This window comes from Scylla paramamosain, chromosome 25 (assembly GCF_035594125.1).
Source record: "Scylla paramamosain isolate STU-SP2022 chromosome 25, ASM3559412v1, whole genome shotgun sequence".
Taxonomy (NCBI): domain Eukaryota; kingdom Metazoa; phylum Arthropoda; class Malacostraca; order Decapoda; family Portunidae; genus Scylla; species Scylla paramamosain.
In genome coordinates, this window is record NC_087175.1 from 15,090,182 (window position 1) to 15,113,862 (window position 23,681).

At 41.5% G+C, this 23,681-nt stretch overlaps 1 protein-coding gene across 1 annotated transcript; it reads left to right on the forward strand.

Moving 5' to 3' along the window:
• Positions 1 to 22,742: 22,742 nt before the first annotated feature.
• Positions 22,743 to 23,438, forward strand: LOC135113373 (uncharacterized). The gene has a single exon (XM_064028629.1). It carries the CDS (start codon positions 22,743 to 22,745, stop codon positions 23,436 to 23,438), a length of 696 nt encoding a protein of 231 aa, XP_063884699.1.
• The last annotated feature ends 243 nt before the right edge of the window (positions 23,439 to 23,681 follow it).

A 23,681-nucleotide genomic window follows, 5' to 3' on the forward strand; every position in this document is an offset into this window, starting at 1 on the left:
ATATATATATATATATATATATATATATATATATATATATATATATATATATATATATATATATATATATATATATATATATATATATATATATATATATATATATATATATATATATATATATATATATATATATATATATATATATATATATATATATATATATATATATATATATATATATATATATATATATATATATATATATATATATATATATATATATATATATATATATATATAGCTTATATGGGATTTTATATATATATATATATATATATATATATATATATATATATATATATATATATATATATATATATATATATATATATATATATATATATATATATATATATATAGCTTATATGGGATTTTATATATATATATATATATATATATATATATATATATATATATATATATATATATATATATATATATATATATATATATATATATATATATATATATATATATATATATATATATAAAATCCCAAATAGTTCAGGAAAGCTATGGAACAGAAACTAAGAGGTACCTGGATAACTAAGTGGTATGGAAATGTAACATGCAAAGGTATATGCAACACTTAATAATTATGTAAAGTTTATGGAATTAAGAAATGCCTGGATAAACTTAATATAAAAAATTCTATATGCTTATCAAAATTTCGTACGAAAAATAATAAGTTGGCAATTATCTCTTGTAGGCATAATGAAATAGATAGGGAGGAACGTTATTGTACCAAGTGTAATGGTGGGTTAATAGAGGATAAATATCAAATCTTGTTCCAATGCTAAAGCCACGATATTGTTCTGCTGAGGAATAAAAATTTCTTTAAATTTCAAATTTCTTTAAATTTATGTTAATGCAGAGTAGAAATGTAGGGATATCGGCAAACGTAGCGCATAATATCAAGTGTATTAATCATATTGGAAAGAACTAGCACCCTTATATTATAGTATAAGTTATGAAAAGAAATGGGGTTGGAAGGAGCTACCTGAACTGCCGCCTCTCCAGCCAGCCTATCGGCCGTCTCATTCCCCTGAACTCAAACGTGTGCAGGAACCTAGCAAAACCCGATGTGGTAATCTGTACACTTTAAAAGGTAAAGCCACTCAAGAATCGATAAAACGATAAACGGATAAAGGGATGAAAGGCTAAAATGTTGAACAGCGGAAAGAACACTGCGAAAGTTGCTAAAAATTGTAAAACATAAGGCGGAATGAGTAAAAATAGTTCTTAAAGCTTGGATAGGATAGGAGTCCAACACACGAATTCGTGACTCGGTAAAAGACGAATAAACCTCGCAACCATACTCCAATTTCGAATAAGAGTGCGGTGCAAGAAGACGAGGGTCTGTCTGTCAGCACGCCAAGAGGTATGAGCCAAGACTAAGGAGTGACTGCGCCTTCATACATGCTGCCATATTATAACGAAGTCGAGTTACCAAAGTCCCAGGAAACGAGTTTCCTCCACACAAAAGATTCTTCTGTTATAGAGATACAAATCTGGATCATGGTGAACACCACGAATGTTGCAAAAATGCACGGCCACAGCTTCAAAGCTGATAAACGAAATCGCCGAGTTCCAACCCAATAAGAAATCCCATTAATTGCTAATTGCTACTTCCTCTCAATCAAAGGCATCCGCACCACAGAAAGGAGATTGACAAGTTATCAACATTAAGCTACCATTAACACTGTTTATAGACACAACGTAGTTCGAGCGTAGCGTAGTTCGAGGCATAAGATGATACACCAGTGGCTAACGCTGCTCCAGTTATCGCTGTCCAGCCCCATCCCTCGCAGGTCGTGAACAACGTTCAGGTGCCACCCGAAGCACAGAACACCACGCGACAAGCAAACTCATTTTGACTCGCAGCTGCCTTCTCAGTACCCGTAGATTCACCGCGGGGATTGACTAAAAAACGGTAGGGTAGAGAGCAGGTCGGTAAGAGTAATGCGGAACGGTTCTACTGATTATGTAGTGAGCGAGGCCCTGGTTCTTCCCTCTCAGTTCACTGAGGAACAAGTTGGAGTTGTTATGATAAACCACTTGCCTGATAGCCATAGTCGACGTGGAGACGCCATTTTTCATGGCAGAATTCAAGCCGCTGTGATGAAAGGTCCAATCTATAACACTACTAGTAAATGCGTGAGGGGCCCCCAAAGCACAGATGCCGTGACCCAAACCGAAGCTCAAGCAGATGCCGCTTTGACGCGAGCACAAGCCTGAGAGAGACTGCCCTTAGTGCCTCTTAAGGATATCAACTGATGACCCGCTCAACAGTGCTGACGTCATGGGAGCACAAAAGACCAATCCCTTCCATGTAAACATTCGTAAGCAAGTCGCTGAGGGAATTTTGAGAGTAAATAAATACGAAATAAATTCGCTTCTGCCAACACAGGAAAGTTGTAGAGAAAAGTTATCTCCGATCTCGGAGAGGCTCGGTCACAGTTCGTAGTGCCCTCACAGTACCATCATGCGGTAATGGTGATATGACATTACGGGGCTCTAGGCGGTCATATGGAGGGACAGAAAACACATGATTATATTGGTCAAATTTTTCTCTGGCCCGGCATGATTGCCGATATTGCGCGATTTGTGAGGTCCTGTGACGTATGTCAAAAGAGTGTAGATAAGGGTCGTGTGAGGCCTGTGTCTCTAAAACACATGCCCATTATATCCGAGCCATTTGAGAGGGTAACAGCAGATATTGTTGGGCTTATTATGCCATGGACGACTGATGGATCATAATATCTACTCACGTGTGTGGACTTCAGTACTCGTTGGCCGGAAGCAATTCCTCTGAAAATATAGAGGCCACTGCAGTAGCTGAGGCGCTGGTAGGAATATTCTGCCGTGTGGGTATTCCTAAGGAGGTGCTGAACGACCGAGGCACTCAGTTCACGTCCGCCATGACGGACAAGACATTTAGATTTGTCTCCGTGAAGGGCCTTAACACGACACCATGGCATCCCATGTGCAACAGTCTCTGCGAGAGATTCAATGAAACACTAATAAAGATGTTGAAGCTATTGACCATAGAACAATTCAAAGAATGGCCGAGATTTGTAGCCCCTATCCTGTTCGTGTACATGGAAGCACCACAGAGTACACTGAAGTTTTCACCATTCGAGCTACTCTACGGTAGAGCTCTGCGCGGGGCATTCCAAGTGTTGAGAGAACTATGGGACGAGGACGTGCTGAGTCCAGAAGTACGTATAACATAAGAGTACGTTGTAAACCTGGCCGGAAAACTTTATAGCCAAGGAAGAACTCCTGAAGATCCAGGAGGCAAAAGTCGCATTATGATCTAAATTCGCGACTACGCACCCTGCAGCCTGGCCAGGAATGCTTAGTGCTCCTGCCTACTGCTCATAATAAGCTGCTGGAGCAGTGGAAGGGTCCTTATGAGGTCCTGGAACGCGTATCCGACTTAAACTATTTCATATTGATTGATGGGAAACAGAAACGTCTCCACACTAATATGCTCCCGCTATATCCGGTAGCGCTGGTGTTCAGAAACCAGCATATGGTGAAGACAAGGTCGCTTGTCTGAAGGGAGTGCGTGGTATTTTGTCCCCTTCATCGGCTACAAGGGAGGGAGGTGAGATTATATGCAGTGCGGACGTGATTCATGATACGGAGAATGCAGGAGACAGCCCACTCACTATACAGAAGTGTCAGACGGAGACTTGATGACGTAGAGTTATCTGAAGGGCTGTCGCATGAGTTTCAGATGCGGGTGCAGTACATAAACGGCCAAGACAATATTAGGTCCGACTTGTTGTCTCGCCTCCTAGAAGGAACTAACATGTCGGTTGAGGTAAACGAGTAGTATCTCCTCTTCATCAGTAAATAGATGATCTTGCCGTGCATCTGGTTAAATCACTACAGTTAATAGTCTTGGTCGATCTGCAGTAGGGCGTAGATGTTTACATGTCACATATAATGTCTACTCTTTCCAGCACCAGGTGTCAATACTTTCAGGAAAATGGCACATAATCCCTCAAGCTTCGCTCTTAACAGCAGCAGCAACAACAACCTTATGGTATTCATGGTGCCGCTACACGGTGATTCCTGCGAGACGAATAACCACCGAGACTACCGCCGCTCTAATCACGCAGAATGAGTTGTCACTTGTGTTCTGGTATTTAATGTGAGGCGTATATGGTGCTGTGAAGGCATTATTTTTTTCCCTTTGTTGGCAGAGGGGCGCTGAAGCCGCCCTCTACCTGAAGCCGTTCGGAGAACACCCACTTTCTCGAAGGAGAGGTGTCGTCGCGCTGCGTCTTCATGATGATGGATCCTGAGACACCACCTCCACGTTGGTGCAGCGTCTGCGTTTTTATTACATATACACCACGGACACCCCGAATATCTACAATGCATTATGTCATACACGTACATACATAATAATAGGAGGGCGTGTTAAGTCTGCCAAATTTTTGTCTGGCATTGGGGTGCGGGAGAGTTCAGGAGGGCTCTGGAGTTTTTCAAGTTAGAGTCTTAAAGTAAGTTTTTTTTTTTTTTTTTTCTCCCATCCTGAACCACCTGACCTTCCACCTGAGACCCATTTATTCTACACACACAGCGGTAGCTATTTAAGGCTTAATTTCCCCCCCCCCAAAAAAAAAATCCTCATTTGTATAGGATAATGTGAAGGCATGTGAGCAATATTTTCGTGAAGGGATTAGCTAAGGTAAAGGGGTCATGACCTCCCCTCGCCTCACTTCCCGCCCAGCCACTCAACGAGAAAGACGTTCCCCTCACCAGCTCCAAGATCCAGGTCTACAGAGGGGAAGCGTGGTGCAGCGTTAAGTCCGGAGCCCTGATCGACGAAGCTGCCCTTCATCGAATTTAGTGTGTATCGGCTATTAACCATCTCCGTGCTTTTGAAACCTAAAGTAACGTTGTGCTGTTGTAATGTAACTTTGTCTTCTCTCGTTCACCGTCCACCTGGACACGTCATGGTGTCTGCAGGGGACAGACATTCCTGTGTGCTGCACACATGCCACTGGCGTTAGTCTTAGGCACGTCGTGGTGTCTGCAGGGGACAGACATTTTTCTGAGCCGCTTGCTCCACGGGCGTTAGTCTTGGCTGCGTTAGTCTTAGCTGGTGGGCACGTCGTGGTGTCTGCAGGGGACGGACATTCCTGTGTGCCAGTCACGCGCCACAGGTGTTAACCTTAGCTATCCATACCGCCGTTACTGTAATGTTTGTAAATATACCTCATTAAATGGTGAATGTGCTTTCCTTTGAGTGTTCCAACCTTGTCTACCTGGAGACTGAACCAGGGGGTACACGAGATCGGTGTTGTGTGAGTGTTAACCCGATCCATTATAAAGTACATATCCGTGCATGCGTGAAAATCATCACAGAAACATGTAATTGCAGTATATTGTCTCAGAACTATTACTGTGTTTGAGTTTGATTCAAGCATAATATGCTGTCCTTTGAATGGTGTTACTTAGTTTGTTTCATAAGTGATCGCTACATTACATGGATGAAATACGTATGATCTACTTATATTAAATATCCCATTGGTGTTTTTCGGTATTCATACTTACGACATAAATGTCAGTCTTTAACATTCTCTCGTCTTTATCACGAGTTTGTCTAATCAGACATGTCTTTTCTCTATTTTCCCTAAATTCACAATGTTTACGAAAAAGCAGAAGTACATAGATAGATACATTAACTATGGCTTCACATCAATCCTCGCTGATGGCAATGAGAAAACCTCAGTGTATGTTGTGCTTCAAAGTGCCGCGGAACTAATCTTTGAGGCCTAGTGAGCTGAAGCATCATCTGATGACGATTCACCCACAGTGTGCGGAAAGGAACACCGATTTCTTCAGGCCCCATGAACGGAGTTTGGGAAAAAAAGAAGCTGGAAGAGAGTGGTGTTTTCCAACGACAAACGAGGCATCATACGAGATTTCTTTCGGTATTGGTGAAAACTGATTAAGCTTTAAAAATTGTCAAGCGAATGTTTTGAGTTGCAAATGCACGCAAAATTCAACAATTTCCTTTGTCAAGCGACACAGTGAAACGGAGAATTGATGAAATGTCAGATGATATAAAGGAAAGAGTGAGGTCAAGTTATCTTGAACTGGTGTTTGCAATACAACTGGATGAATCAACGTACGTGGGTTCTTGTTCAGAGGTATTTGTGTCCGTTAGGTGTGTTATCTTGTGTGGCATCAAAGATGGATATCTGTTCTGTACTCAGCTTGGAGCCACAACAAAAGCTGTAAATGTGATGGAAAAATGGTTTCTTTTTTTCACTGCTAACGGGATCAACTGGGAAAAGTGTTGCGGAGCTCCAGCAATCAGGGATCCATAAGCCTATCAGTGAATTAGCTCCGAATGTCAAGGCAATGAATGCATTGCATAATGCATCGCTTTGCAATGGCATCGAAAACTCTCCAAGAAGAACTTTGCTAGATCATGGAGACAGAGGTCAAATGTGTTAAGTTCGTGAAAAGCTAGAGATCTCAAATCTTGTTTATTCCATAAACACTGTCGAAACATGGATTGAGAACCTTCTCTTTTACTCCAAAGGCAATGGTGTGAGTCGAGTGTTTGAACTTCGGAGAGAGAGCTTAAGTTGTTCCTGGAAATGCACGAAAAATTATCTTATCACTTCAATGAGATGTTGTGGAAGCCACGTCTTGCATATTTAGCAGACTTATTTGAAAAGACTTATTTGATAAGCTGCAAGAACATAAATAAGTTTCACTTAATGGATTATCTTCATGCCCTTCTAGCAAAGCTCATTTTTAGCAAAGCTCCAGAATTGGGAAAGTACTATAAGGTTATTGAAGGCAATGTTTCCATATTCGATAATCTCTCAGTTGTTCTTGATGAGAAAATTCAAATAATGGAGGATAAATATCTTTAAACTTCCTTCTTGAAAGAGTTCAAGTCATAGGAATACAAAAGCAAGTACGGAGTTTCAGAGTTTACCAGAGAAAGAGATGAATGACTGAGAATACTGGTTAAGTCTTGCATTAGAGAAGTGGACAGGATAGGGATGAAAGAGAAAAGAGTCTTATGTACAGAGGCTGCGGGAAGAGAGGAGATATGCAGTTAGCAAGATCAGAAGAGCAGTTAGCGTGAAAATAGCGGTAGAAGTTTGCAAGAGATGCAACATTGTGGCGATGAGAAAGAGGCTAAAGAAAATCAGTTAGAGGAGAGGAATAGATGAACCGGAAAGCTTTTGAGTCCACCTTGTCTAAAAGCATAGTATGAGTGGATCCTCCATACATGTGAAACATACTCCATACATGGATGGATAAGAGTTAGCAGCTGGAGGGGAGAGGGGGTGTGAGAAGAACTGGCGGATACAACACAGAACACCTACTTCATAGAAGCTGTTTTAGCCAGAGATGAGATGTGAGGTTTCCAGTTTAGATTATAAGAAAGGACAGACCGAGGATGTTCAGTGTAGAAGAGGGGGACTATTAAGTGTTACTGAAGAAGAGGAAGGTTGTGTCTGGAAGGTTGTGTCAAGTAGATAGATGGAGCAATTGAGTTTCTTTGGCATTGAACAATACTAAGTTTGCTCTACCCCAATCAGATATTTTAGAAAGATCTGAAGTTAGGCATTCTGTGGCTTCCGTGCGTGAACTATTTACTTCCTGAAGGGTTGGACGTCTACAGAAAACGTGGAAAAGTGCAGGGTGGTATCATCAGCGTAGGAGTGAATAGGACAAAAAAAAAAAAAAAAGTTTAGATCATTTATAAATAGAAAGAGAATGGGTGACATGACAAAACTCTGAGGAACACTACTGTTGATACACTTTACAGAAGAACAGTGACTGTCTACCACAGCAGCAATAGAACGGTCAGGGAGAAAACTGAAGATGAAGTTACTGAGAGAAGGATAGAAGCCGTGGGAGAGGAGTTTGGAAATCAAAACTTTCTGCCAGACTCTATCAGAAGGTTTTGATATGTCTAAGGTTTCACCAAAATCCCTAAAAGAGGATGACCAAGACTCAGTAAGGAAAGCCAGAAGATCACCATTAGAACTGCCTCGACGAAACGAATACCGGCGATCAGATAGAAAATTGTGAAGTGATACATGTTTAAGAATCTTCCTGTTGACGATAAATTAAAAAACTTTAAAGAGGCAGGAAATGAAAGCGATAGGGTAGTTTGAAAGATTAGAACGGTCACCCTTTTTAGGAACAGGTTAAATATAGGCAAACTTCCAGCAGAATGGAAAGGTAAATGTTAATAAACAGAGTTGAAAAAGTTTGCCTGAGCTTGGTACAAGCACGGAGAACAAAAGGAAGGACCCCTATCAGGTCTATAAGCATTCCTAGGGTTAAGACCAGCGGAGGCATGGAAAACACCTCTGCAAAGAATCTCAATGCGTAGCATGAAGTAATCGGAGGGTGGTGGCGAGGGAGGAAAGAGCCCTGAATTACTGAAGGTAGATTTTTTAGCAAATATTTGGGCTAAGAATTCAGCTTCAGTGAAATGAAATGGCAATGGTGCCATCAGGTTGAAATAATGAAGGGAAAGGCGAATAGGTGCCTGAATTTACAAGGGGAGTTAGATTTTGAAAGATTTTGGCACTTTCTATTAATGAAGGAGTTTTTGGCTACTTGGAGAAACAAACTTGGCATGATTCCAGCTGGAAATATAAGGAGTATGAAATTCAGGTAATGGAAGGTTCAATTACTTTTTGTGGGCCACTTCTCTATCATGTATAGCACGAGAACAGGCTGTGTTATACCCATGTTTAGAAGGTTTAGGGCGAGAGAAAGAGTGAGGAACGTACGCCTCCATGCCAGTCACTATTACCTCTGTTATGCGCTCAGCACACAGAGACGGGTCTCTGACCCGGAACATCAACATAATCCTACATCATAATACATCATGATACATCATACATAATCCTACATCTCCTTAGGTCCCCACCTCCCCAATTAATAGAAGCAAAATGTCAGCAATATCTCTGCTATGGGGGATGATGAAGAAGGATTGCAGCCATAAAACAAAACATACATATGAGGTTGAGATCGGAGGAGCCCAACGGAGAAAATAGGGTGACAGCATAATCAGAAGGATTATAGGTGAGAAAAAAGGTCAAGAATGTTGGGCTTATCTCCAAGATGGTCAGGAATACGAGTGTTGCACCAATTTTTCTAGGTTGTTGAGGATACGAAAGTTAAAGGCTAGCTCACTACGATGGTCACTGAAAGGAGAAAGAAGCCAAACCTGGTGGTGAACACTGAAGTCTCCAAGAATGGAGGTCTTCACAAAAGGGAAGAGAGCCAGGATGTGCTCTGCTTTGGAAGTATTGAAAGAATTTCTGATAGTCAGAGGAATTAGGTAATAGGTATACAGAACGGACAAATTTTGTTTTTAGATTGACTCTGTAGTTGTAGTCAGATGATAAAAAACTCAGAAGATTCAAGAGCGTGGGCACGATAACAAGTTAAGTCGTTACGCACATAGACGCAACATCCAGCTATGCATTAGAAATGAGGATAAAGTAGGAGGGAACAGAGAAGGGGCTACTGTCACTTGCCTCAGACATCTGTGTTTCAGAGAAGAAAAGAAGATGAGCTTTAGTAGAGGAGAGGAGGTGTTCTACAGAGTGAAAATTAGATATAATGTCGCGAATGTTACAGAAGTTAATGAAGAAAAAGTTGATAGGGGTGTCAAGACACTTAGGGGCGATACCAAAAGAGCAGTCCGACATGGGGACATTTGTAGTCCCTCCTCAGATGGGGACTCCGAGGCTGGTGTAGTCGCCATACTAATTTAGGATTTTGAGCTAAGGGTGTGAGTGTATTTATGTGCAAGTAGTTTTGTGCTAGGAAGATAGTTGTCTTTAGAAGGCAGACTGTGACTGCCCCTTTGTGTTGTGAGACGCAAAGGGAAACGTTCAGTGAGGTCAAAGCTGGGTTATTGCTAAGTTCACAGTACCCATTGATCCAATGCTTCAGCAGATATCTACTGCCTTCCACTCAAACAGCAATTAATACTCCAGCCAGCTTCCTGGGGCCTAATACAGGAAACCTCGCATCTCCTACAAGCTCTCATAAATCACACAGCCGCTCTCTTAACTGATTACGATGCATACTCGAAACATAGGTGCCGCCATATTATATCATAAATAGTCCTCGAAATTTACGAGCTACTGCGGGTGCCCGTAACTCAGTTGCGATATCAAGATCAACTATAATATAATCAACTATCAACTATGATATAACTTATAATTAACTATAATCAAATATAAAGGATTTAGGGATAAAGGACCCTAACACACTATCACAGTGTGTAGAACACCGACAACGCCAGACTGAATACATCACCGCCACTAAGCCTCGGACAGCGAGGAGACGCAAAACTATTGTTGCGTATGGATTAATAATGATAAAGAAAGAATGGAAGAGGGAATGAACAAAGAAAAAAAGAAAGGAAAAAGAAATACAGATACAGGTAAGTATATATATATATATATATATATATATATATATATATATATATATATATATATATATATATATATAGAGAGAGAGAGAGAGAGAGAGAGAGAGAGAGAGAGAGAGAGAGAGAGAGAGAGAGAGAGAGAGAGAGAGAGAGAGAGAGAGAGAGAGAGAGAGCTGAAGCTGTCCAGACGCCTTAGCTATCATTTCACGTCAGGCGTCCCGAAGGAACATCTGGAAGAACACAATTCAAGGCCAACAATAAAAAAAATATTTGGACAAAACTCGGAAATTATCACGTCGTGCTCCGAGGACAAATGCTTTGTCATCCTAGAAGCACTGTACAACAAGGGAGATGAGTCGAGCCCCAACATCCAATCAGAAGCCTTGAAAATGTTGCCTAACATGAGAACAGCGGCGCTGCAAAATAACTAATCACAAGCCACGACACCGCGCGCGGGAGGAAGTGGGCAGCCTTAAAAACTAGTCATCTAAACCAGCTGTTCAAGGACACTTATAGCCCATGTAGGGATTTGTGCCTCACGAATCAATCAAGTCAAGCCAGCTGCTCATTCTCTCCCCAACCATCGAGAGTAAAGCATCCTAGTGAAGAGGGATCACGGACCCGAAATCGTGATTTAGTAGAGATTACACAATATAAATATATCACCACAGTACATCAAGCCATCGCCGGAAAATGCCAAGATCCCGGGCTGAAAATCATCCCGGGAAAAAAAAAAAAAAAAAAAAAAGACGTGCCCTGCACTGACTCCCAAAAACATTTACCACCCTTACCATCCGCGGCACTGAAATCGAGTGGACAATCTGCCACCAATATATTGGCATGTGTTGCTTTAAATTCAACATGCACATAACAGCTATTAAAGAAAGAACTGAGGCAAGACTCAGGATAATGAGAGCCATCACAGGCAATCAAGGAGACGCAGTTCCAGAGGTGTTGTGACTACACGTGTACTATATACAAGCCGTTCGCTCCATCGTGGAATACGGAGCTCCATGCCTGGCAAACACTTCCCACTTCAATATGATCGCCTTGGATCGAAAACAAGCCACTAAGAACGATAACAGAAGCACCCAAATAGAGATGTGAGCACCAAGTGGATGGAAACAAACATAGGTACCCTCGATCAACTGAAGACTGTACTAAGCTACTGTTGGGTACCTAGTTAAGTTCTTCAGAGCACAAAACAAAGAACCTGGAACAAGAATTAAGCAAGCACCAGCCCAAGACCAGGATATGTTTTGGAAATTAATGTGGGCTCTCACAACAAGCAGCAACATCAGAGCAATAGGAGTAAACCAATTTTTTTTTTCACAATTCCACAATGACCATCCCGACGTAAATTACGGGAACACGCCTCCCTGGGAAAAAAAAAATCATCAAAACATCCAGACACCTATTACCAGAAGCAAAATAAGAACATGGACCCAAACATCCTCAGAGTGGTAGCTAAGAATGCATTTAATGACCTTCTACAGAAGACACGGACACCTATTTCACGAACTGCTCTTTGGACTTCAGAAACAGTCGAGCGGGTGTAGCTTTCAGCATTATGAATAAAACAGAACACTACAGACTTCCTCATGAGTCATCTACACTCTAAATCGAGCTAGTGGCAATCCAGAAAACACTACAACACACTCTACACAAAGAAACACAATAATACACAGATTCCCTCGGAGCCATACACGCACTTAAAAACCCCACAGCAACTGACAACACCCAAACCATCACCAAGATATTCACAGTAGCTAACACCTTCAGACTACAAGTAAGGAATGTACAAATCGATTGGAAACCAAGACGAAGAAGACAAGAAGGGCAAGAAGACTTGCCCTCTTGAATAACGTAGCCAGTTTTCAGTTACCCCCTCAAATACAACCATGACATTTTTTTTTTTTTAAGAAATGTTCTTTTTGTAGCAATGACAGTGAAAGCAGGGAGCCAAGCGGGCTGGCTTCACCCCATCTCCGTCTTGCATCCATTATCCCCGCACCTTCCTTTTTCGCAGCAGTGAGACTGCATCCTCACTATCGTTTCCATCTTAGTCGGCTTTGTTTGGTCGCTAGAGAAGGACGTGGCTATTTTGCAGGATTTTGGTATATTTTTGAGGGGTATACATAGTAGTTACAGTTAGGGTAGTAGCAGTATTACGCTCCTGCTGTGTTAGATAAAGAAGCTAACAAACCACACTGCCTGCACTTAATATAAAAAGATTGATGATGGGAGACAGGAAACTGGATCTCGGGGGACGTGTTCCGGCCGAACACAAGAACCTCAGCTGAGGTATAGAATGAGGAATAGTAAAAAAGTAAAAAAAAAAAAAAGTAAATAATAATAATAAAATGAGAGAAAGGGATGAGAGAGTAGACTGGATCACCGAATATCATACCACCCACCCTGAATTATATTTACTAACCTTTTTTTTTCCAACTGATATGAGTATTATTTTTATATTGATTTGTATGTACGACGCCTCTCTTTCCTCTTTTTTTTTCACTATTTAGAGGGCGTCATGCACGTCTCTCTTGTCAACGGCCGGCCTCTGAGAAGTAAGGTTTACTATGTACTTGGCAGTTTGTTATTATACTGGGAGATATTTTACAGTGTTTGATGTTATCCCTGGATTTACACATTACTACAGGTACTAACGCAGCCCCGTATCTTTGATGGCAGCGGTGGGATACAAAACTTTTTTTTTTTTTTTTTTTTACAGCCTGCTAACAATAATCTTTTCAGTGTACAAGGTTCTTCCTTACGTGTCCTTGGTACAGTTGCTCCCCCCTTGTCTCTTGCCAAAAATTCACCACCATTTGAAGCATTTTTTTTGGGGGGGGGGAATTTATGATTTTTTCCTCAACAGCAATGGTCTTTTAGGAGTTGACTCACTTGTGACTCATGGTTTTGCTGTTTTTCCTCAACATCATGTTGTTTCATGTCAGGATATTGTTATCTATGCAATGGAATCGCACTTTAAAGCATTCATGCACTACAGATCACGGTTTGTCATTGCCTGATTTCACAGAGTCGAAACGTTCAGTCTCTACTTTGGATGTCTGTTCTGGTGTTGTGATTGGAGATCAGCGATGGGGCCCACTCGCTGCTGCTGGGCTGCTGATCTCATTTCTCAGCTTTCACTTCCCAACAACAAAGTCTCGTCTCCTCGACTTGCTAGTCAAACACAATGCTGTTCGCCCTCCCGTTCGCGTGATAAATACACATGTTGACTTCTGCGTCTTATCTTTGCCAGAGTCTGTCCGCATTCATAGGTTGGCTCTTGAAAGTACTCTTTCCTGTGTCCGAGATCATGTAACTGATGCCTAATTGATGTCCCGATTTCCCTCAAGAACGGCATACTTCCTGGTTCTTTTGAAGTCTGCGACACCAGGTTCTTTCATGACTCTCCACACCTTGTTGCTTCTGTTTCTCCTAATACAGATATTTCTCATGATGCTGCTGATCTCATTTCTCAGTTTTCACTTCCCAACAACAAAGTCTCGTCTCCTCGACTTGCTAGTCAAACACAAACCAGCTGTTGCTTTGCCTAATGAGCCTCTTGGTTAAAACGTGGTACACGTCCTTCTTTTGTGCCTTCCTATCGTTTCCCTCACAATCAGCGTGCTGTTGTTCGGAATTTCGTTGATGGAATGTTGAAAGACGGTATCATCCAAGGATCACATTTTCCATGGAACTCACCACTGTTTTAAGTTCCAAAGAAAGGCGGTTCTTTTCGTGCTGTAGTTGATTTTCGAAAAGTTAACTCAGACCGTCCCTGATCGTTATCCTCTTCCTGTTTTATGGGACTTTTTGCCGTCCATAGGGAAAGATAACTCTTTGTTCAATACTCTTGACCTCGAATCAGATTTTTAGCAAATTCCTTTGGATTCTAGTAGCCGTGAGATTATTGCCTTCTTTACGCCATCAGGTCATTATGAGTGGCTCCGTACCTCAATGGGTTTACGTAACTCACCCCTGACTTACCAGCGACTTGTTGATAGTCCTTTTCAAGGTCTTATTGGCGATAGTTTGTTTGTATACCTTGATGATATGATCTTGGTGTCTCGTGATCTTGAGTCTCACTTTGACAAACTTGAACTTATAATATATATATATATATATATATATATATATATATATATATATATATATATATATATATATATATATATATATATATATATATATATATATAAATAATGAAAGATATATATGATATATATATATATATATATATATATATATATATATATATATATATATATATATATATATATATATATATATATATATATATATATATATATATATATATATATATATATATATATATATATATATATATATATGGACAAACTATCATAATATTCCCGGGTTCTCCTGGGCTCGTCTCATGAAAAATACTAATCACAAAACATTGTAGGTTAAGAGAAAATATACCAGAACTGATTATGATATGTATTTTGAGAGAAATTCTGTGTTAATATTTAGATCACAAAATTATTATTTGTGTGAGAGCCTAACCGACATCGTTGTTCACAGAGAGAAGGATGTATAAATTCCCTTTAACAGTTATCTATTTATCTATTCATTTTTATTTATTTATTTATTTTCATATATTTATTCATTCATTTATTTGAATAATTAATTAATTAATTAATTTATTTATTATTATTTTTTATTTTTTATTTATTTATTTATTTATTCATTTATTTATTTTATTTTTTTTTAGAGGGAAGGAAACAAATATTGGAGTGTAAACAGATTAAGGTAATTGTTCTATGATAAGGTAGTAGTCATAAGTCATGATAAGATAGTTGTCAAATACCAGTGATACACACACCATACGAGTAGAATGTAACACCTACACAGTTAGGATGTTTTCTATAAAAAATTAAGGTAAACTCCTGAGGCACCGATTACTTGTTAAAATATATTCTTTTAAATTGTTATTATTATGAACTGGTTAGTTATCATAGTCCCCGATATAGGAGGTCCCACAACTTCAAGGTAACAGAACTAATTTCTCTAGATATCATTATGAATCAGAAGAGAAAACTATTTCTTATTTAGAAGCTAACATCAATAAAACTCAATCTGATTGTCACGGATTTTTTTTTTTTCCTTGTGCCTTATAGACCTCCAGCTAAAACGGTACCATATAAAGCAAGGTCAAAAGTATTTGGCAGAAAGCATGACTTGTGGCACCTAATCTAGTGTATATATATATATATATATATATATATATATATATATATATATATATATATATATATATATATATATATATATATATATATATATATATATATATATATATATATATATATATATATATATATATATATATATATATATATATATATATATATATATATATATATTAATAACAGCTAAATCAAAACTAAAATAAACAATAAAGTAAATCAAAATAAAAAGCACATCAATACCAACTTTAAATAAAATACCCCAAAATTTAATATATTTTTTTCTTATTTAAAACAAAGAAACAACACTTAACCTAAACTCAACCTTAACCTAGCACCCCCCTCTCCCCCGTGACATCACTCCACAAGGAGGCAGTCACAGCCTGCTGTCTAAAGACAACCCTCTTCCTTCACACATGTCCTTCCTTCCTACATGTACCTAATTGCACACAAATCCTTCACTCAAAATTAAAAATTAGTATGGTGACTCCTACACCAGCCTCAGAATCCTTATCTGGAAAGGGGTCGACAAATGTCCCCAGGGTCTGATTGCTCTTCTAATTTCGGCCCTAAATGTCTTGACACCTCCCTCAACTTCATTAACTTTAATTTTATCTTTATTTCCTGAATAGGTGAGTGTTTATTATCTTATTTTCATTCTTTTTAAAAATGTGACCGGGGAATCAGCAGAGTGTGAAAATATTTCGGGATCTAACTACCCTTGTGACTTCTGGCACCTAGCCAAAAAAAAACTCCAATAACTTTGTTTCTTCATTCCTTCATTTATTTCAACATGATGGCAGCAATGCCATCTCTTCTATTTCTAAAGCTGAACTCTTCGCTCAAACCTTTGGTAAAAATTCTACCTTAAATGATTCAGGTCTTGTCCCTCCCTCTCCCCCCACCCTCTGACAACTTCATGCTTCCCATTAAAATCCTTCTCAATTATATTTTCCATCCCCTCGCTGACTTAAACACACCCTCGGAAGGCTAATTGACCTGATAGGGTCCCAAGAAGATTCTTAAATATCTATATCTATCAATTTCTAAACCAAACTTCTTGTCCTATAAACTCCGATGCTGATGATACCACCCAGCACTTGTCCACGTCTTTTCATTTTTTTTTTTTTTTATTTAGGAAGGACACTGCCCAAGGGCTACAAAAATCCAACAAAAAAAAAAAAATGTCCACTGAAATGTCAGTTCCATAAAAGGGTCGAAGCAGTAGTAAAAAATTAATGAATAAGTGTCTTGAAACCTCCCTCTTGAAGGAATTCAAGTCATAGGAAGGTGGAAATAAAGAAGCAGGCAGGGAGTTCAGAGTTTACCAGAGAAAGGGATGAATGATTGAGAATACTGGTTAACTCTTGCGTTAGAGATGTGGACAGAATAGGGTTGAGAGAAAGAAGAAAGTCTTGTGCAGCGAGGCCAAGACAGCTAGAGATGCAACATTGCGGCGGTGAGAGAGAGGCTGAAGACAGTCAGTTAGAGGAGAAGAGTTGATGAGACAAAAAGCTTTTGATTCCACCCTGTCTAGAAAAGCAGTATGAGTGGAACCTCCCCAGACATGTGAAGCATACTCCATACATGGACAGATAAGACCCTTGTACAGAGTTAGCAGCTTTGGGGGAGGGGGTGAGAAAAACTGGCGGAGACGTCTCAGAATACCTAACTTCATAGAAGCTGTTTTAGCTACGGATGAGATGTGAAGTTTCCAGTTCAGATTATAAGTAAAGGACAGACCAAGGATGTTCAGTGTAGAAGAGGGAGACAGTTGAGTGTCATTGAAGAAGAGGGGATAGTTATCTGGAAGGTTGTGTCGAGTTGATAGATGGAGGAATTGAGTTTTTGAGGCATTGAATAATACCATGCTTGCTCTGCCTCAATCAGAAATTTAAAAAATCAGAAGTCAAGCGTTCTGTGGCTTCCCTGCGTGAAATGTTTACCTACTGAAGGGTTGGACGTCTATGAAAAGACTTGGAAAAGTGCAGGGTGGTATCATCAGCGTAGGAGTGGATAGGACAAGAAGTTTGGTTTAGATCATTAATGAATAATAAGAAGAGAGTGGGTGACAGGACAGATCCCTGAGGAACAGCACTGTTAATAGATTTAGGAGAAGGACAGTGATTGTCTACCACAGCAGCAATAGAACGGTCAGAAAAGAAACTTGAGATGAAGTTACAGAGAGAAGGATAGAAGCCGTTGGAGGGTAGTTTGGAAATCAAAGCTTTGTGCCAGACTCTATCAAAAGCTTTTGATATGTCCAAGGCAACAGCAAAAGTTTCACCAAAATCTCTAAAAGAGGATGATCAAGGAAAGCCAAAAGATCACCAGTAGAGCGGCCTTGACGGAACCCGTACTGGCGATCAAATAGAAGGTTGTGAAGTGATAGATGTTTAAGAATCTTCCTGTTGAGGATAGATTCAAAAACTTTAGATAAGCAGGAAATTAAAGCAATAGGACGGTAGTTTGAGGGATTAGAACGGTCTCCCTTTTTAGGAACAGGTTGAATGTAGGCAAACTTCCACCAAGAAGGAAAGGTAGATGTTGACAGACAGATCTGAAAGAGGGCATGGAAAACATCATTGCGAAGAATTTTAATAGATGGCATGAAATAGTCAGAGGGTGGAGGAGAGGGAGGAACAAGCCCAGAATCGTCCAAGGTAGAGTTTTTAGCAAAGGTTTGAGCGAAGAGTTCAGGTTTAGAAATAGATGTGATAGCAGTGGTGCCATCTGGTTGAAATAGAGAAGGGAAAGAAGAAGTAGCAAAGTTATTGGAGATCTTTTTGGCTAGATGGCAGAAGTCACGAAGGGAGTTAGATCTTGAAAGGTTGTGACACTTTCTGTTAATGAAAGAGTTTTTGGTTAGTTGGAGAACAGACTTGGCATGGTTCCGGGCAGAAGTATAAAGTGCATGAGATTCTGGTGATGGAAGGCTTAAATACCTTTTGTGGGTCACCTCTCTATCATGTATAGCACGAGAACAAGCTGTGTTAAACCAAGGTTTAGAAGGTTTAGGACGAGAAAAAGAGTGAGGAATGTACGCCTCCATGCCAGACACTATCACCTCTGTTATACGGTCAGCACACAAAGACGGGTCTCCGACACGGAAGCAGTAGTCATTCCAAGGAAAATCAGCAAAATATCTCCTCAGGTCTCCGCAACTAGCAAAGGCAAAACGCCAGAGGCACCTTCGCTTAGGGGGATCCTGAGGAGGGATTGGAGCGATAAGACAAGATACAGATATGAGATTGTGATCGGAGGAGCCCAACAGAGAAGAAAGGATGACAACATAAGCAGAAGGATTAGAGGTCAGGAAAATGTCAAGAATGTTGGGCGTATCTCCAAGACGGTTAGGAATACGAGTAGGGTGTTGCACCAATTGCTCTAGGTCGTGGATAACAGCAAAGTTGAAGGCTAGTTCACCAGGATGGCCACTGAATGGAGAGGAAAGCCAAAGCTGGTGGTGAACATTGAAGTCTCCAAGAATGGAGATCTCTGTAAAAGGGAAGAGTGTCAGAATGTGCTCCATTTTGGAACTTAAGCAGTCAAAGAATTTCTTATAGTCAGAGGAATTAGGTGAGAGGTATACAGCACAAATTAATTTAGTTTGAGAGTGACTCAGTAGTCGTAGCCAGATGGTGGAAAACTCGGAAGATTCAAGAGCGTGGGCACGAGAGCAGGTTAAGTCATTGCGCACATAAACGTGACATCCAGCTTTGGATCGAAAATGAGGATAGAGAGGAGGGGACAGAAAGGTGGCTACTGTCAGTTGCCTTAGACACCTGAGTTTCAGTGAGGAAAAGAAAATGAGGTCTAGAAGAGGAGAGGTGGTGTTCTACAGATTGAAAATTAGATCTTAGACCGCGAATGTCGTAGAAGTTAATGAAGAAAAAGTTGAGGGGGGTCTCAAGACAGTTAGGGTAGTCGACAGAAAGACTGTCCGACCTGGGGACATTTATGGTCCCCTCCGCAGATGAGGACTCCAAGGCTGGTGTAGGAGACGCCATGATGATTTTAAATTTTTTTTGAGTGAAGGGTGTGTGTGTGTTTTTAGGTGCTTGTAGTTTTGTGTGGAGGAAGAGAGTTGTCTTTAGAGGGTAGGCTGTGACTGCGTCCTTGTGTTGTGAGACACAAAGGGAAACGTTCAGTGAGGTCACAGCTGGGTTTAATGATAAGTTCACAGCATCCCCTGAACAGTGCATTAGACCTCACTGGGAGTAATTATCGTTTCGGCAGGTGTCTACTGCCTCCTCCTGTGGAGGAGGTAAACATTTCACGCAGGGAAGCCACAGAACGCTTGACTTCTAATCTTTCTAAAATTCATGATTGGGGCAGAGCAAACTTGGTATTGTTCAATGCCTCAAAAACTCAATTTCTCCATCTATCAACTTGACACAACCTTCCAGACAACTATCTCCTCTTCTTTAATGACACTCAACTGTCCCCCTCTTCTACACTGAACATCCTCGGTCCTTTACTTATAATCTGAACCGGAAACTTCACATCTCATCTCTAGGTAAAACAGCTTCTATGAAGTTAGGTGTTCTTAGACGTCTCCGCCAGTTTTTCTCACCCCCCAGCTGCTAACTCTGCACAAGGGTCTTATCCGTCCATGTATGGAGTATGCTTCACATTGTCTGGGGGGTTTCTACTCATACTGCTCTTCTAGACAGGGTGGAATCAAAAGCTCTTTGTCTTTCTCAACTTCTCTCCTCTAACTGACTGTCTTCAGCGTCTCTCTCACCGCCGCAATGTTGCATCTCTAGCTGTCTTCTACCGCTATTTTCATGTTGATTGCTCTTTTGATCTTGCTAACTGCATGCCTCCCCTCCTCCCGCGGCCTCGCTGCACAAGACTTTCTTCTTTCTCTCACCCATATTTTGTCCACCTCTCTAACGCAAGAGTTAACCAGTATTCTCAGTCATTCATCCCTTTTTCTGGTAAACTCTGGAACTGCCTGCCTACTTCTGTATTTCCACCTTCCTATGACTTCAATTCCTTCAAGAGGGAGGTTTCAAGACACTTATTCATCATTTTTTGATTACTGCTTTGACCCTTTTATGGGACTGGCATTTCAGTGGGCATTTTTTTTATTGGATTTTTGTTGCCCTTGGCCAGTGTCCTTCCTACATAATAAAAAAAAAAATCAAAATGTATGCGCCCGCGCCCTCTTCTATTCCATCTACCACACTCTACCGCAGGAAATATTCTGAAACGGTGATATTTTGAAACGGGTGAATGACAACCTCTCATGTTTAGGGATGTTATGCTTTTTGACGTAAATTTCATGTAAAGATAAATCGCGATTGATATCCCTGTATATTACTCTCCGTGACGAATTTGAAGTCAGTGTATTGGTCTTAAGTGTTTCCATCGCAATGGAATCGTACGTCTATGACAATGCGCACAACAAACATGAGAGGGTCATCCCTCATTTGAGATTGTTTTCGCCACATTCTCCCGGAAAACTTTCTTTGCCTACTACGTACAAGATCTTGTGAAGGTGGATAGCCAGCATCGATGTAGTACACATCATTGCAAGTTGTTTTATAGACGCCGAGTAACTGTTTGAGTCCCCAATTATATATTTTTATGACCGGCTTCACATCAGCATTCAGCCAAGACTCGCAACCATACAAAATGCCAGACATTAACGCAGCATCAAAAATTCTTTCTCTTTTTTTTTTTTTTTTTTTTTACAGTAAAAGGGACATCATTGTTCTTACTAAAAAATTACACAAATTTGTTGAGATGGAACATCTTACTTTGAGCATGAGTCACAACGGCAGAGTATGTGGACCGAACACATGTAGACATAACGTGGAGCTTCCCTGACGCACACCGACAGTGGCTGTAACAAGCGCCGTACCAATAATGCTCTTCGTCACTTGATACATAGAGGCGAGCGCCGCGAGCATTACCGACCCACAACCAGTACGCTTCAAAATCCTGAATAACATGTGCCTCGGAACCAGATCGTAAGCTTGGGTAAAATCTACAAAGGTTACAAAAAGCTTTTTCTTTTTCTTTTTTTTCCTTGCTGGTCGGTTGATAAACGTAAAGTTACAATATGTTCGATGCAACCACGTCCTGTTTGTGCACCAGCCTGTTCATTGTAAGGTTTGAACCATCTCCCTAACCGTGCACACAGCACCATATCATACAACTTGGCTAACAAATTTATCACACCGTATTATACCACGATAGTTTTTTGGTTCTTCTCTGTTTCCACGCTTATACTCGTATAATGTAGATAATTTGGCTACAGATCATGACAGAGGGTAGGTGGCTGACAAAAATACGTTGTTGAACATTGCAGTAAGTGTCAATAGCCACTGTGCTGGGAATATTTTGAGAATGCCAGGTGAAATACCATCGGAGCCACACGCCTTATCAGGTTTAATATTATTGATTTGGTGTTGAACTTCCTCTGTACCTATGGGATCATCTAACAGGGGGGATATTAACAGACGAATGAATCATCTGATCCTACAGGGATATGATCCTACAGGGTGCACATCTGCTGGATTTAAAAAATCATCAAAAAACGTTTTAAAATCTTGATCGGTAGGATACGTAGTATGTGTTTTAGTGTTTGTCTGATAGTGTCCTTTCCAGTCTATGGCCCTCCACACACGAGAGTCATCAGGGTCGTGCAGGAGCGTGTCCCAGCCGTCTGTGTGTCGGCCACCCGTGGCTGGGCTCCTTGCCGTTGCCTTGCATCGACTCTGCTGACAACACTCGTACAAAACCTCAGGCACATTAGTAGCGGCATCTTCCGCATTCTTATGAGTGACATCCACATTAATTCTACATACTGCATTTGAAAAAATGTCATGATTTATATTATAAAACTTACGGGTTTACTTGAGAGTGAGGGATACTTCTCTGCAACCATGAGTGACAGCAGCCGCTCGCCCCGGCATTGTTGTACAATAATAATAAACCCAAGACTGTGGTCTGTGTTTGCCTCCGTGTCCTTGGCGTGGAGAACACTACAGTTGGTAATCCCTGGAGTGACGCCGTGACACGCGACGGCGACCACAAGCGACATGCGTGACGTTCCCGCCGTCACGCCTGACGTGGCCACATGTTTTCCTCACCTCGAAACTGTTTGGGATGGTGTGCCGATACGCGCTCTGGGGACGGTGGCCTCCCACGCAGCGTGGCCACGTTCACACGCCTCCCCTCCCGTGGACTATGCAGCATTAGTGGCGGCGCAAGAAGGCGACCAAGAGCTGCGGGCCCTGCGGGAAGGCCCTACGGCTCTACAGAGGTTTCGGTGTCGCATCCAGGACTCCCCCTCGCAGCTGTGGTGTGATGTGACCTGTCCCGCCCCGACGCCGCCAGCTCGTGCACCGCCTCCTGTCCTCGCCCCGCCGCCGTCCGCTCGTGCGCCACCTTCCGTCCCGCCCCGACGCCGCCCGCTGGTGCACCACCTCCTCTCCCTCCCCGACGCCTCCTGCTGGTGCACCGGCTCCTGTCCCGGCCCACCGCCGCCTGCTGGTGCACCGCATCCTGTCCCGGCCCGCCGCGCCCGCTGGTGCGCCACCTGCCGTCCCGCCCCAACGCAGCCCGCTCGTGCATCACCTCCAGTCCCGCAACGACGCCTCCCGCTGGTGCACCACCTGTCCTATCCACCCGCCGCCCTCTGGTGCATCGCCTGCTTTACCCGTCCGCCGCCCGTCCCTGCAGCGCACCCGACTAGCCCCTGCCCTCGCCTCCTCGGCATGGATTTTCTCTGCTGAGCCCTGTGCCCAGCCACTCCCTTGCCTTGGAGACAGGCCCCCCCTCCCGCCCCTCTTACCCCCACTACTCCCTGTCCCTTTCCCGTCTCTCCAGCCACCGCCTTCGTAGTACCCTTTTGTTTCTCGTTCCGTGGGGAGAGGGGTAATGTATTGACTGGCCAGCCGACTAGCCACTCCGCGCTATCCCCTTGGATTCCCTACATGCTAAGCTTCCTAGGTGTGGGACCGAAAAGACTCGAAGTC